Source organism: Scyliorhinus torazame, chromosome 5 (assembly GCF_047496885.1).
Source record: "Scyliorhinus torazame isolate Kashiwa2021f chromosome 5, sScyTor2.1, whole genome shotgun sequence".
NCBI classification, from domain to species: domain Eukaryota; kingdom Metazoa; phylum Chordata; class Chondrichthyes; order Carcharhiniformes; family Scyliorhinidae; genus Scyliorhinus; species Scyliorhinus torazame.
Window position 1 is genome coordinate 102,357,006 of NC_092711.1, and position 14,521 is coordinate 102,371,526.

The 14,521-nt window shown below is 44.6% G+C and overlaps 1 gene segment (V, D, J or C); it reads left to right on the forward strand.

Annotated features, from left to right (window-relative positions):
- The window catches only part of LOC140422669 (Ig heavy chain C region-like), a 37,078-nt gene extending 26,360 nt beyond the window's left edge, over positions 1–10,718 (forward strand). The window contains 3 exon segments of the C gene segment in view: positions 31–342; positions 4,188–4,493; positions 10,265–10,718. Of these exon segments, the coding sequence occupies positions 31–342; positions 4,188–4,493; positions 10,265–10,659 (1,013 nt within the window).
- The last annotated feature ends 3,803 nt before the right edge of the window (positions 10,719–14,521 follow it).

Consider the following 14,521-nt stretch of genomic DNA (forward strand, 5'->3'; position numbering starts at 1 on the left):
TAATTGAGAATAACACACATTTTCTCGAAGACCGTGTGGTCCATCATCCAACTATTCTCCTCACATTGAGTGCCAGAGAAGAAATCACAAGCAACAGATTTGCAACTATAGTCTGTTTAATCGTTGATTTTCGTCCGATTTCCATCAACGTGAAGTGGTTGAAGAATGGTCAAGTCATAGACTCGGGCTTCATCACCTCTCCCGGCTTCGAAGTAAAAGGGAACTTCTCAGCGACGAGTCATCTGACAGTGCCTGCTCGGGAATGGTTCAGCAACACGGTCTATACTTGCCAGGTCACTCATAAAAACTCCACTCAAAGCCGAAACATCACCAGATCTCAGGGTAAGAGACCAACCAAGAAAGTTAAAGGTCATTCTTATTTCGCTCAAAGTCAATAATAATATTAGAATCTTTAGAAGTACTAGAATTAGTCCTATTTGTCAATTGCGTAATTTGTGCCGCCTTCCAAATTTCAAAGAAAAGAAAGCCTTTCCTTTACACACTGTCTTTTCGAACATCGGATAGACCCAACCAATGGCCTCACAAATGTGCACATTGTATTAGAGTAGAACACTTGTTAGCGGGTGTGCACAGAACATCCTAGAAAAAGCGATTTTATGCCAATACATTTTTTGGGTCTGATTCTGTTTCTTGAGGGCTACGTCTTTCCCAGGAAATAGTCAGGCTTCATCTGAGTGTTTCAATCGTTTTCCTTATTATTTTCATTGTCTATTTCCAGCATCTACAGATATTGGATTTGAGAATGGTTTGTTTTCCTAACATAACGTCGAGGTATCTTAGCTGACATCACAAGAATACAATCACTAATTATGTGGACTTAATCCAGAGCAAATATTTTCACTGTAACTTCAATTTCATTCTTAGTTTTTCTTCCAGGTAGTAACATAGGAAATTTCACATCACACTGACAAAGAAGATATTCCCTGAGCTTAGCATCTCACGCTAAAATCCATATCTCCCACAATAAAGTACTGGCTCGGTGCCACATTGATAATGTCACTACAATCGTGTGCTAAGAAAAATCTGGCGTGTGAATTCTACCCACGCTCCTTGTGAATCAGAAATCATCAGTATTCAAGGTTCCAAGACCTCACACAATAACGTGACATTTGTTTTTTTTTACTTTTCAAATTAAGGAGCAATTTTGAGGGACCAACCCACCTAACCTGCACATCTTTGGGTTGTGGGGGTGACCCCCATGCAGACATGGGGAGAATGTGCAAACTCGACACGGTCAGTGACCCAAGTCCGGGATTCGAACCCGGGTCCTCAGCATCACAGTCCCAGTGCTAACCACTGCGCCACATACCACCCTTTAACGTGGGATTTCTGATCAAACGTGGGACAGTCAGTGGGTGGCTATTTGTTTCACCTTTATCCCAAATTGGGACTGGTAGTAGCTGACTGCAAAACATTACTGCACACAACTCCAAATCTAGCAATGATATACAAATTATACCTGCTTTTGCTTTCAGTTTAAGCAGCACAGCTGGCAGGTTCCATCGACAAACTCGCATTCCATTGATCGTTAATGATTAATGGTTGAGCTAATTGAGGTGTTTCCGTTAATTCATGAAATTGAAGTTACAGTGAAAATATTTGCTCTGGATTAAGTCCACATAATTAGTGATTGTATTCTTGTGATGTGAGCTAACATACCTCGACGTTATGTTAGGAAAACAAATTTAGCCTTAAGTGATGTATATTTGTATTGTTAAATATTACCAAAATGTATCATTTTAAGTGTGTTTAGTTTAATGTTTCTGTGTAAAACATGGTAAACCTTTAGTTATATTCCAGCTGGACAAAGATGTTCAATGTTTGGAGGTTTTGGTTTCAGTTCAAACTGTGCTTCAAGTGTGCTGAGAGATGTTATGGAGTGAAGAGGAAATAACAGCTAGCAGAAGCGTAAGGCCATTGCTTAGCAAACGGGAACAGGTTTGCGAGATATTATTGTAGTCTGGGAGAAATTATTTGAAATAATCGTGAAATTCGGTGGCTGATCTCTGAGATTGCTAAAAAGCCTTCAAGACTAAATAAACCCTTAAGACGGGATTGTAAAGCGTGGTCAAGTATCATTGATGGAAGGTGCTGAGGGAAATAATTGTTTAAAATAAGATTTGAATGTGCGTTGTTTAAAAAATTGAAGTTGAAATCGCTCGTGTGGAGGCCGGAGTTAAGTGAGACAAGGTGGCTCATGGTGTAAGATTGATCTCGGGGTGGGGGATGGTGAGGATTTTGAGGCGAAACCAATAAACATTCAGATGAAAGGAAATTATTGCGGATGGCGGAATCTGAATGGAAAACAGAAAATGCTGGAAAATCTCAGCTGGTCTGGCTGAATTCTGGAGAGTCAAAAGAGCGAACGTTTCAAGTCTGAATGACTCTTTGTCAGAGCTAGTGGAAACTGGAAATAGGACGAGGTTTATACTGTCGTCGCGATGTGGAACACTGAGTCCCGATAGAGAGTCAGCACTAGGTGGAGGCTCTACGTTGTACTTTTACATACTGCTTATCTTTGTTCTGCCATTAAGGTATTCTGAACTCTTAATGTGCCACTACCCGCACTTTCTTAGTCATTATCGCCACCATTTAAATTCCTTTTGCCTTTTTGTCCACAGTATGTTTGTCAATCTCTCCCTAGCCTCCAGCTGTTGCTGGCCATCTATCCAGCCCCACTACTCCATACCTCCCACTACAATTTAAATTTTCCCTTACGTCCAGTATCTGTTCTGACGAAGAGGAATGCAGACGTTCGCCCTGTTCTCTTTCTACAATGATGTATGACCTGCTGAGATTTTACAGAATTCTCTGTTGTTCTCCAAAGATGTGAAGATGCCGGCGTTGGACTGGGGTTAGCACAGTAAGAAGTCTTACAACACCAGGTTAAAGTCCAACAGGTTTGTTTCGGAGCGCTCCGAAAGCTAGTGACATCGAAAGGAGTAAAGGAATAATGTATCTTAAATGTTTTAATATCATAGAATTTACAGTGCAGAAGGAGGCATTTCAGCCCATCGAGTCTGCACCGGCTCTTGGAAAGAGCACCCTACCAAGGTCAACACCTCCACCCTATCCCCATAACCCAGTAACCCCACCCAACACTAAGGGCAATTTATCAGGGCCAATCCACCTAACCTGCACATCTTTGGACTGTGGGAGGAAACCGGAGCACCCGGAGGAAACCCACGTTGACACGGGGAGAACGGGCAGACCCGGCACAGACAGTGACCCAAGCCGGGAATCGAACCTGAGACCCTGGAGCTGTGAAGCAATTGTGCTAATCACCATGCTACCGTGCTACCCCTGTTAATGTTTAATAAATGCTTTTAGTTATTCTCAAAACCAATTAACGATCCTGTGAGGTGTTCCTCGAGTTTTCTAATATATAAACTAAAGAGCCAGGGTTTAATTCTGGGATTTCCTGTTCAGTTATATAACACCAACAGGGAACATAAAAGCGTTTTTTTCACACTGTAGACCATTATAACTTTAATTCTGCCCAAGAATTTCTATTGTATAAAAAGAGAGATTGCCATTTTCTCGGCAACCACATCACGGCTTCCAAACGAATAAAATATGTGCCACGCTATATGGACTTCTCCTGTATTTTAAATACATTTGAGTATCCAATTATCTTTTTTCAATTTAAGGGGTAATTTTAATGTGGCCAATCCAACTCTCCTGCACATATTTTAGAGTTGTGAAGGTGAGACCCACACGGGGAGAATGTGCAATCCCAACATGGAGTGACCTGGGCCGTGATCGAAGTCGGGTCCTTGGCGCCGTGAGGCAGCTGTGCTAACCACTGCGCCACCGGGCCGCCCTGACCTTCCGTGTTGTGATAGTCTTTTGGTTCTTAGTTTTCTTGCATTCGGTTGTGGGGATGTTCATTCTGTAGCACGATTCCCCCTGTATTTAATGTAATTATTGTCACTGGTATTTTGTTTAGCCATTTCCAATGGTTCGGCCTGGACATAAACAGGAAATTCTATTGAGTCTTCCGGAACTGTTGTAAATCCCTGATTTCCAAATAATGATAGTGTTTGACACGACAGGGAGACATGAAATGTCACAAATATATATTTACCTTGTGAGAGTGAAAACTGAATACCGGTGTTCCTATTTTGAAGATGACATTTTATTTGAAATTCACGTCTGCTTCCCAGATAATTCCCGGTGCACGGATCCTGTAATGACTCTGCTGCCACCGCCAATCGAACAAATCTTACTGGAGGCCACAGTAACCTTAACCTGTATCGTTTCTAATGCTCCCTATGGAGTCACTGTGTCTTGGACCCAGGAGAAGAAGGTGCTGAAATCAGAGATTGCCTTACAACCTGGAGAAGATCCTCACAGTGTGGTCAGCAAATTAAACATCTCGACACAAGCCTGGCTGAGTGGGGGGGTGTTTGACTGCGTGGTGAGCCATCAGGACCTGCCAACTCCTTTAAGAAATTCATTCTGCAAGGAAGGTGAGTGATAAGATTGAAACTACAAGTGAGTGGTTGTGTCTATTTCCAGTTTACAGGTATATTTGTGGTATCCAGTGTATTATCGGACCACTTTGATTGCTAATTTCACGAAGAGGAAACGTCTGCAACGGTATATGATACAGTTCAGGGCAAGTGCACAAGGGGAGCCAGGGAAAGGGTTGGCCCACTGAAGGATAGGAAAGGGAATCTACGTGTGGAGCCAGAGGAAATGGGCGAGGTACTAAATGAATACTTTGCATCAGTATTCACGAAAGAGAAGGAATTGGTAGATGTTGAGTCTGGAGAAGGGTGTGTAGACAGCCTGGGTCACATTGAGATCCAAAAAGACGAGGTATTGGGCGTCTTAAAAAAAATTAAGGTAGGTAAGTCCCCAGGGCCTGATGGGATCTACCCCAGAATACTGAAGGAGGCTGGAGAGGAAATTGCTGAGGCCTTGACAGAAATCTTTGGATCCTCACTGTCTTCAGGTGATGTCCCGGAGGACTGGAGGATAGCCAATGTTGTTCCTCTGTTTAAGAAGGGTAGCAAGGATAATCCAGGGAACTACAGGCCGGTGAGCCTTACTTCGGTGGTAGGGAAATTACTGGAGAAAATTCTTCGAGACAGGATCTACTCCCATTTGGAAGCATATGGACGTATTAGTGAGAGGCAGCATGGTTTTGTGAAGAGGAGGTCGTGTCTCACTAACTTGATAGAGTTTTTCGAGAAGGTCACAAAGATGATTGCTGCATGTAGGGCAGTGGATGTTGTCTCTTTGGACTTCAGTAAGGCCTTTGACAAAGTCCATCGTGGTAGACTAGTACAAAAGGTGAAGTGTCACACGGGATTAGGGGTGAGCTGGCAAGGTGGATACAGAACTGGCAGGTATGATGTGGTAGGCATCAGAGAGGCATGGTTGCAGGGGGTTCATGACTGGCATTTAAACATCCAGGGATTCACAACCTATCGAAAAGACAGAGAGGTGGGCAGAAGGGGCGGGGTTGCCTTGTTAATTAGGAATGAAATTAAATGAATAGCACTAAACGACATGGGGTCGGATGATGTGGAGTCTGTGTGGGTAGAGTTGAGGAACCACAAAGGCAAAAAAACCATAATGGGAGTTATGTACAGGCCTCCTAACAGTGGTCAGGACCAGGGGCACAAGATGCACCACGAAATAGAAAGTGCATGTCAGAAAGGCCAGGTCACAGTGATCATGGGGGACTTTAATATGCAGGTGGACTGGGTAAATAATACTGCCAGTGGACGCAAGGAAAGAGAATTCATTGAATATTTACAGGAGGGCTTTTTGGAACAGCTAGTGATGGAGCCCACGAGGGAACAGGCCATTCTGGACTTAGTGTTATGTAATGAGCCAGACTTGATTAAAGATCTTAAAGTAAGGGAGCACTTAGGAGGCAGTGATCATAATATGGTCGAATTCAATCTCCAATTTGAAAGAAAGAAGGTAGAATCAGATGTAAAGGTGTTACAGTTAAATAAAGGTAACTACAGGGGCATGAGGGAGGAACTGACGAAAGTCGACTGGGAGCAGACCCTAGTGGGAAAGACAGTAGAACAGCAATGGCAGGAGTTTCTGGGAGTAATTGAGGACACAGTACAGAGGTTCATCCCAAAGAAAAGAAATGTTATCAGAGGGGCGATTAGGCAGCCATGGCTGACAAAGGAAGTTAGGGAATGCATCAAAGCAAAAGAGAAAGCCTATAACGTGGCAAAGAGTAGTGGGAAGTCAGAAGATTGGGAAGGCTACAAAAACAATCAGAGGATAACAAAGAGAGAGATAAGGAAAGAGAGGATCAAATTTGAAGGTAGGCTAGCCAGTAACATTCGGAATGATAGTAAAAGTTTCTTTAAATACATTAAAAACAAACGGGAGGCAAAAGTTGACATTGGGCCGCTCCAAAATGACGCTGGTAATTTTGTGATGGGAGACATGGAAATAGCCGAGGAACTGAATAAGTACGTTGCGTCAGTCTTCACAGTAGAAGACATGAGTAATATCCCAACAATTCCGGAGAGTCAGGGGACATAATTGAATATGGTAGCCATCACAAAGGAGAAAGTGCTAGAGAAACTAAGAGGTCTAAAAATTGACAAATCTCCGGGCCCAGATGGGCTACATCCCAGAGTTCTAAAGGAGATAGCTGAAGAAAGAGTGGAGGCGTTGGTGATGATGTTTCAACAGTCACTGGAGTCAGGGAAAGTACCAGAGGTTTGGAAAATCGCTGTTGTAACCCCCCTGTTCAAGAAGGGAACAAGGAAAAAGATGGAAAATTATAGGCCAATTAGCCTGACCTCGGTTGTTGGCAAGATTCTAGAATCCATTGTTAAGGATGAGATTTCTAAATTCTTGGAAGTGCAGTGTCGGATTAGGACAAGTCAGCATGGATTTAGTAAGGGGAGGTCGTGCCTGACAAACCTTTGAAGAGATAACAAATAGGTTAGACCAAGGAGAGCCAATGGATGTTATCTATCTTGACTTCCAAAAGGCCTTTGATAAGGTGCCTCACGGGAGACTGCTGAGTAAAGTAAGGGCCCATGGTATTCGAGGCAAGGTACTAACATGGATTGACGATTGGCTGTCAGGCAGAAGGCAGAGAGTTGGGATAAAAAGGTTCTTTTTCGGAATGGCAACCGGTGACGAGTGGTATCCCACAGGGTTCAGTGTTGGGACCACAGCTGTTCTCTTTATATGTTAACGATCTAGATAACGGGACTGAGGGCATTCAGGCTAAGTTTGCCGATGATACGAAGATAGGTGAAGGGGCAGGTAGTATGGAGGAGGTGGGGAGGCTTCAGAAAGATTTAGACAGTTTAGGAGAGTGGTCCAAGAAATGGCTGATGAAATTCAACGTGGGCAAGTGCGAGGTCTTGCACTTTGGAAAAAAGAATAGAGGCGTGGACTATTTTCTAAACGGTGACAAAATTCATAATGCTGAAGTACAAAGAGACTTGGGAGTCCTAGTCCAGGATTCTCTAAAGGTAAACTTGCAGGTTGAGTCCGTAATTAAGAAAGCAAATGCAATGTTGTCATTCATCTCAAGAGGCTTGGAATATAAAAGCAGGGATGTACTTCTGAAGCTTTATAAAGCATTAGTTAGGCCCCATTTAGAATACTGTGAGCAATTTTGGGCCCCACACCTCAGGAAGGAATTACTGGCACTGGAGCAGGTCCAGTGGAGATTCACACAGATGATCCCAGGAATGGTAGGCCTAACATACGATGAACGTCTGAGGATCCTGGGATTATATTCATTGGAGATTAGGAGGTTGAGGGGAGATCTAATAGAAACTTACAAGATAATGAATGGCTTAGATAGGGTGGATGTAGGGAAGTTGTTTCCATTAGCAGGGGAGACTAGGACCCGGGGGCACAGCCTTAGAATAAAAGGGAGTCACTTTAGAACAGAGTTGAGGAGAAATTTCTTCAGCCAGAGAGTGGTGGGTCTGTGGAATTAATTGCCACAGAAGGCGGTGGAGGCCGGGACGTTGAGTGTCTTTAAGACAGAAGTTGATAATTTCTTGATTTCTCGAGGAATTAAGGGCTATGGAGAGAGAGCGGGTAAATGGAGTTGAAATCAGCCATGATTGAATGGTGGAGTGGACTCGATGGGCCGAATGGCATTACTTCCACTCCTTTGTCTTATGGTCTTATGGCTAGGTCATAGAAGGCAGAGGGTAGCAATGGAAGGACGCTTTTCTAATTGGAGGCCTGTGACCAGTGGTGTTCCGCAGGGATCATAGAACATAGAACATAGAACAATACAGCGCAGTACAGGCCCTTCGGCCCACGATGTTGCACCGAAACAAAAGCCATCTAACCTACACTATACCATTATCATCCATATGTTTATCCAATAAACTTTTAAATGCCCTCAATGTTGGCGAGTTCACTACTGTAGCAGGTAGGGCATTCCACGGCCTCACTACTCTTTGCGGAAAGAACCTACCCCTGACCTCTGTCCTATATCTATTACCCCTCAGTTTAAGGCTATGTCCCCTCGTGCTAGCCATTTCCATCCGCGGGAGAAGGCTCTCACTGTCCACCCTATCTATCCCTCTGATCATTTTGTATGCCTCTATTCTGTCTCCTCTTAACCTTCTTCTCTCTAACGAAAACAACCTCAAGTCCATCAGCCTTTCCTCATAAGATTTTCCCTCCATACCAGGCAACATCCTGGTAAATCTCCTCTGCACCCGTTCCAAAGCCTCCACGTCCTTCCTATAATGCGGTGACCAGAACTGTACGCAATACTCCAAATGCGGCCGTACCAGAGTTCTGTACAGCTGCAACATGACCTCCTGACTCCGGAACTCAATCCCTCTACCAATAAAGGCCAACACTCCATGGGCCTTCTTCACCACCCTATCAACCTGGGTGGCAACTTTCAGGGATCTATGTACATGGACACCTAGATCAGTGCTGGGACCTTTTCTGTTTGTAGTATATATAAATGATTTGGAGGAAAATGTAACTGGTCTGATTAGTAATTTGCAGACGACACAAAGGTTGGTGGAATTGCGGATAGCGATGAGGACTGTCAGAGGATACAGCAGGATTTAGATGGTTTGGAAACTTGCGCGGAGAGATGGCAGATGGAGTTTAATCCAGACAAATGTGAGGTAATGCATTTTGCAAGGTCTAATGCAGGTAGGGAATATACAGTGAATGGTAGAACCCTCAAGAGTATTGAAAGTCAGAGAGATCTAGAAGTACAGGTCCACCGGTCACTGAAAGGTGCAACACAGGTGGAGAAGGTAGTCAAGAAGGCATACGGCATGCTTGCCTTCATTGGCCGGGGCATTGAGTATAAGAATTGGCAAGTCATGTTGCAGCTGTATAGAACCTTAGTTAGGCCACACTTGGAGTACAGTGTTCAATTCTGGTCGCCACACTACCAGAAGGATGTGGAGGCTTTAGAGAGGGTGCAGAAGAGATTTACCAGAATGCTGCCTGGTATGGAGGGCATTAGCTATGAGGAGCAGTTGAATAAACTCGGTTTGTTCTCACTGGAACAACGGAGGTTGAGGAGCGACCTGATAGAGGTCTACAAAATTATGAGGGGCATAGACAGAGTGGATAGTCAGAGACTTTTCCCCAGGGTATAGGGGTCAATTACTAGGGGGCTTAGGTTTAAGGTGAGAGGGGCAAGGTTTAGAGTAGATGTACGAGGCAAGTTTTTTTACACAGAGGGTAGTGGGTGCCTGGAACTCGCTACCGGAGGAGGTGGTGAAAGCAGGGATGATAGTGACATTTAAGGGGCATCTTGACAAATACATGAATAGGATGGGAATAGAGGGATACGGACCCAGGAAGTGTAGAAGATTGTGGTTTAGTCGGGCAGCATGGTCGGCACGGGCTTGGAGGACCGAAGGGCCTGTTCCTGTGCTGTACATTTCTTTGTTCTTTGTTCTTTGTTCTTTGTTTGAATGAATGGGCAAGGACTTGAAGGATTAAAGTTAGATGAGTTATGGAAGGAGGAACATTGTGTTGATCTTGAACACCAGCATAGAGCAGTTGGGCAGATGGGCCTCTTTCTGTGCTGTAAACGTTATACATTGTTCAACCTCCTCATTTCTCCAGTGAAAATGATAATGTCCAACGCTTCTCCGCGCTGGCAAACGAGACAGTTTCCAAAGTTGAGAACGGAAAAAATAAAATCCAAAGCAAAACGCAGTTTTCTCACATCTAACTTGCGGTTCCATTGCCTCCGAATTCCCCATTTATTGATATTTATTGTACATTTCAGTCGATCCGAATCCGCGGGAACCGTCCGTCTCTGTCTTCCTGCCCTCGGCTGAAGGCGTCTCCGCTCAGAGATTCGTCTCCCTCAGCTGCTTAGTGAGAGGTTTCTCTCCCCGAGAGATCTTCGTCAAGTGGACCGTCAATGACAAGCCGGTGAATCCCGGGAACTACAAGAACACCGAGGTGATGGCGGAGAACGGCAATAGCTCCTTCTTCATGTACAGCCTGTTATCCATTGCAGCGGAGGAGTGGGCCAGCGGCGCTTCTTACTCCTGTGCGGTGGGACATGAAGCCATCCCCTTGAAGATCATCAACAGGACGGTTAATAAATCCAGCGGTAAACCGAGTTTTGTAAACATTTCCCTTGCTCTGATGGACACCGTTAATTCATGTCAATGAGAATATATCGAGTAGAATTCTTATTTTCGTATAAATAATAAAGGCATGTTCCCCACTTGTGAGTTAAATACACAAACTCTGAATTAATGGTTTTTCAATTTTGCTGATATTCGACATGTTAAATTTAAGGCACATAGTCACAGCCTCAGCTCTTTTATAACTCAATCTCAAATATACCTGGCTTAGAGACAGAGGAAAGATCATTCATTTCACAAAGTAATTTTATCATCTTTCCTTCCGTTGACGAATGATCTGACAATTTTCTATTTCAGACGAACACATCACATTTAGATCTCGGTGTTCCTGCTTCTCTCAGCGTCCATCCCTTTAAAATTGATGTCAGCTTTATGTTGCTGCATCAACCCACTGGGAGAAAAAATGATTGCCATTCAGGAAAGCAAATTATATCTCTAGTTCCCAACCGAGGTGCAAGGATGGGTATCATTGAACACATTGAACACCCACCTCCCCAACAGAGTGAAAGTTCCACACATACTCTCGGACACAAGATCAATGGCGCGCAAACACAAACACACACACAGGCACACAACAAACGCACACACACAGACTCACAGAGACACAAACGCACACGAATAAACTCATACACACTCTGACATTGGATCACACGTACACTAATAAGGGTCAAAATGTAAAGTCACCGTAGCCCCAGGTGACGATCGGCTGTTTTCCCTTTTGAGGGGGAGAGCTGACTGGTGGTGATTGAACCTGTGGATCACCGCACTTCAGGCGAGGGGCAAGGTTGAGAAGACAGGGATAACCTCTACTACACTAACATACACTAATCTAGGCAGACACAGGCTCAGGCACACACACAAACAGATGCCCGGACAGACGCGCACACAAACATATTCATACACACATACACGAACACAAACATTCATAGAAACACAAAGCTACATGGGCATGCAAAAGCATGTACCCACAGAGACATACTGACACAAGGTAGCAGGCACGAGCATAGACACATCCGCAAACCCACTCTCTCACACACGTACACTTGTAGCGACGAATGATGTCACACAAAAGCAAACCCCAACTCACACAGCAACTCAAACAGACGCTAACATATATACGGACACAGCCAAACACAGTTACACTCACAAAGCCACGTGCACGAATTCATGCATATGCAGCCAGGCATGCAGACAGAGATTGAAACACATACGCAGAGCAACATAGACGCAGGCTGACACAAAATTACTCACATAAACACAAAGATGCAGACACAAAGAAACACCCACCCACACAAGATTATTCATACGCACTTACATGCAACGACAAATGCTCACACACACACATACCTAAAACACAGGCACCCGCACATATATGGACACAAGGACACACAAAGCCCAATGCATCAAGATGCACAACCAGAAACATGCAGATGCAACCACACACGCACAAAGACTGATACAAGATTACTCACAGAAATACACGCACACTATGTAACGCATACAAACAAACACACACACAAAGTGACAGAAGATCACTGACATCAAAATATTACACAAATACACATACAAATGCACAGATTCAAGCACACAGATACAGAAGGTGACATACATGCACACAAAAAAACACATAGACGCAGACAGGGGCAGCACGGTAGCATTGTGGATAGCACAATTGCTTCACAGCTTCAGGGTCCCAGGTTCGATTCCGGCTTGGGTCACTGTCTGTGTGGAGTTTGCACTTTCTCCCCGTGCGTGCGTGGGTTTCCTCCGGGTGCTCCGGTTTCCTCCCACAGTCCAAAGATGTGCAGGTTAGGTGGATTGGCCATGATAAATTGCCCTTAGTGTCCAAAATTGCCCTTGGTGTTGGGTGGGGTTGCTGGATTATGGGGATGGGGTGGAGGTGTTGGCCTTGGGTGGGGTGCTCTTTCCAAGAGCCGGTGCAGACTCGATGGGCCGAATGGCCTCCTTCTGCACTGTAAATTCTATGAAATACACACGAGATCACGGACAAACTATACATCCCTCAAATTTATATACACTGGTGCAAAATCATACACGCATACACGCAAACACACATACACACAACAGAAACACAGAGAGAAGCACACACAAAGTGAATCAAGATCTCTGTCACAAACAATAATGCACAGCACACACAGGCACACGCAAACACATAGACGCAGACAAGATCATGCTCAGGGCACACGCAAACATACAGACACAACTGTATGAGCATAAACCACTCGCACTCATACAGTCACAAACTGAGAAGCACAGACATGCACACACGCCCATCACACACACATACAGATGCAGACACTGCACAAGATCACTCACACAAATGCAACCACACAAGGGCACACAAGCACAGATGCACACAGAGTATAGAGTGACACAAAATTACAAACCCATACGTAGTGACACAAGATTACTCATACACATTAACACACATGCTCACAAGACACACGATTACTCACGCACAGAAACATTCACACGTAAAGTGGCACATATCCGGGCACACACACGCACAGGCACAGACTAATACTGTCAAAAGTCATTCACATAACTATGCCAGAGCATCACACACATGCACAACCAGAAACATGAACACACAGACAAAAACACACATGCACAAGCTGACACGCCAGGAAAGGACACACGAGTACACATTCATACAGCAATACACAAGTACACACACAAAAGCACACACAATTACACTGACATAGGATCACACACAGCACACAAGCATGTGCACATACGCAGAGGCACAGGTATGCACACATTCAAACGGACATGTAAACACACACATGCACGTACACACAAACACACTGACACAAAATCACTCGTACGCATTCACACAAAGATCGCAAAAACAGACACAATCACAAGATCACACAAACTCAGAGCATGCGCACGAACACAGAACACTAGACAGACACACAGATAGAGACATATAGGCAAACAAACATGTACCTAAACACTCACTGACACAGATACGTAGACACAGACACATGATCACTCACACGCATTCACCCGATACACACACATATGGAAACACACACATGTGCCACACGCATACTCACAGACAGAGAGAAATACAAACAAAAGCACAAGGACACATGCACACACAGAGAAGGCCAGACGTAGATACACAAACAAACTAACACAAACACAGAAATACACACCAAGAACATACAGACACATTGAAACACACACAGGGACTTAGAGGCACACATACAAAGAACAAAGAACAAAGAACAAAGAAATGTACAGCACAGGAACAGGCCCTTCGGCCCTCCAAGCCCGTGCCGACCATACTGCCCGACTAAACTACAATCTTAAAGAACAAAGAAAAACTACTGACGAAAACATATACACAGATAAACACACAAACAAACCCACAAAAACCTGAAGACGTGTAAATGCCAACAAAAACATATCTATAGGCACACACTAATCCATACGTATAAACACCGAAGCATACTGAGATGCACATGCACAAATTGGGCGAGATTACTTGCCCTCTCCGAGGCGGATTTCGCAGTGGCGAGATCTTCGGGTCTCGCTGGCATCAATGTGATTTCCCATTGAATCCACCCCACGCCGCCGTGAAACCCACGGTGGTGGTGAGACATTGGTGGAAGCGGAAGGCCCCAATGTTGAACAGCCGGAAGATCTGGCCCCTCTGGGGCTCAGAAGTGAAGGGGGGAGAATAGAAAAGCAATAGTTGTAGGCGATTCAATGGTTAGGGGAATAGATAGGAGATTCTATGGTCGCGAGCAAGACTCCCGGAAGGTATGTTGCCTCCCGGGTGCCAGGGCCAGGGATGTCTCGGATCGTGTCTTCAGGATCCTTAAGGGGGAGGGGGAGCAGCCAGAAGTCGTGGT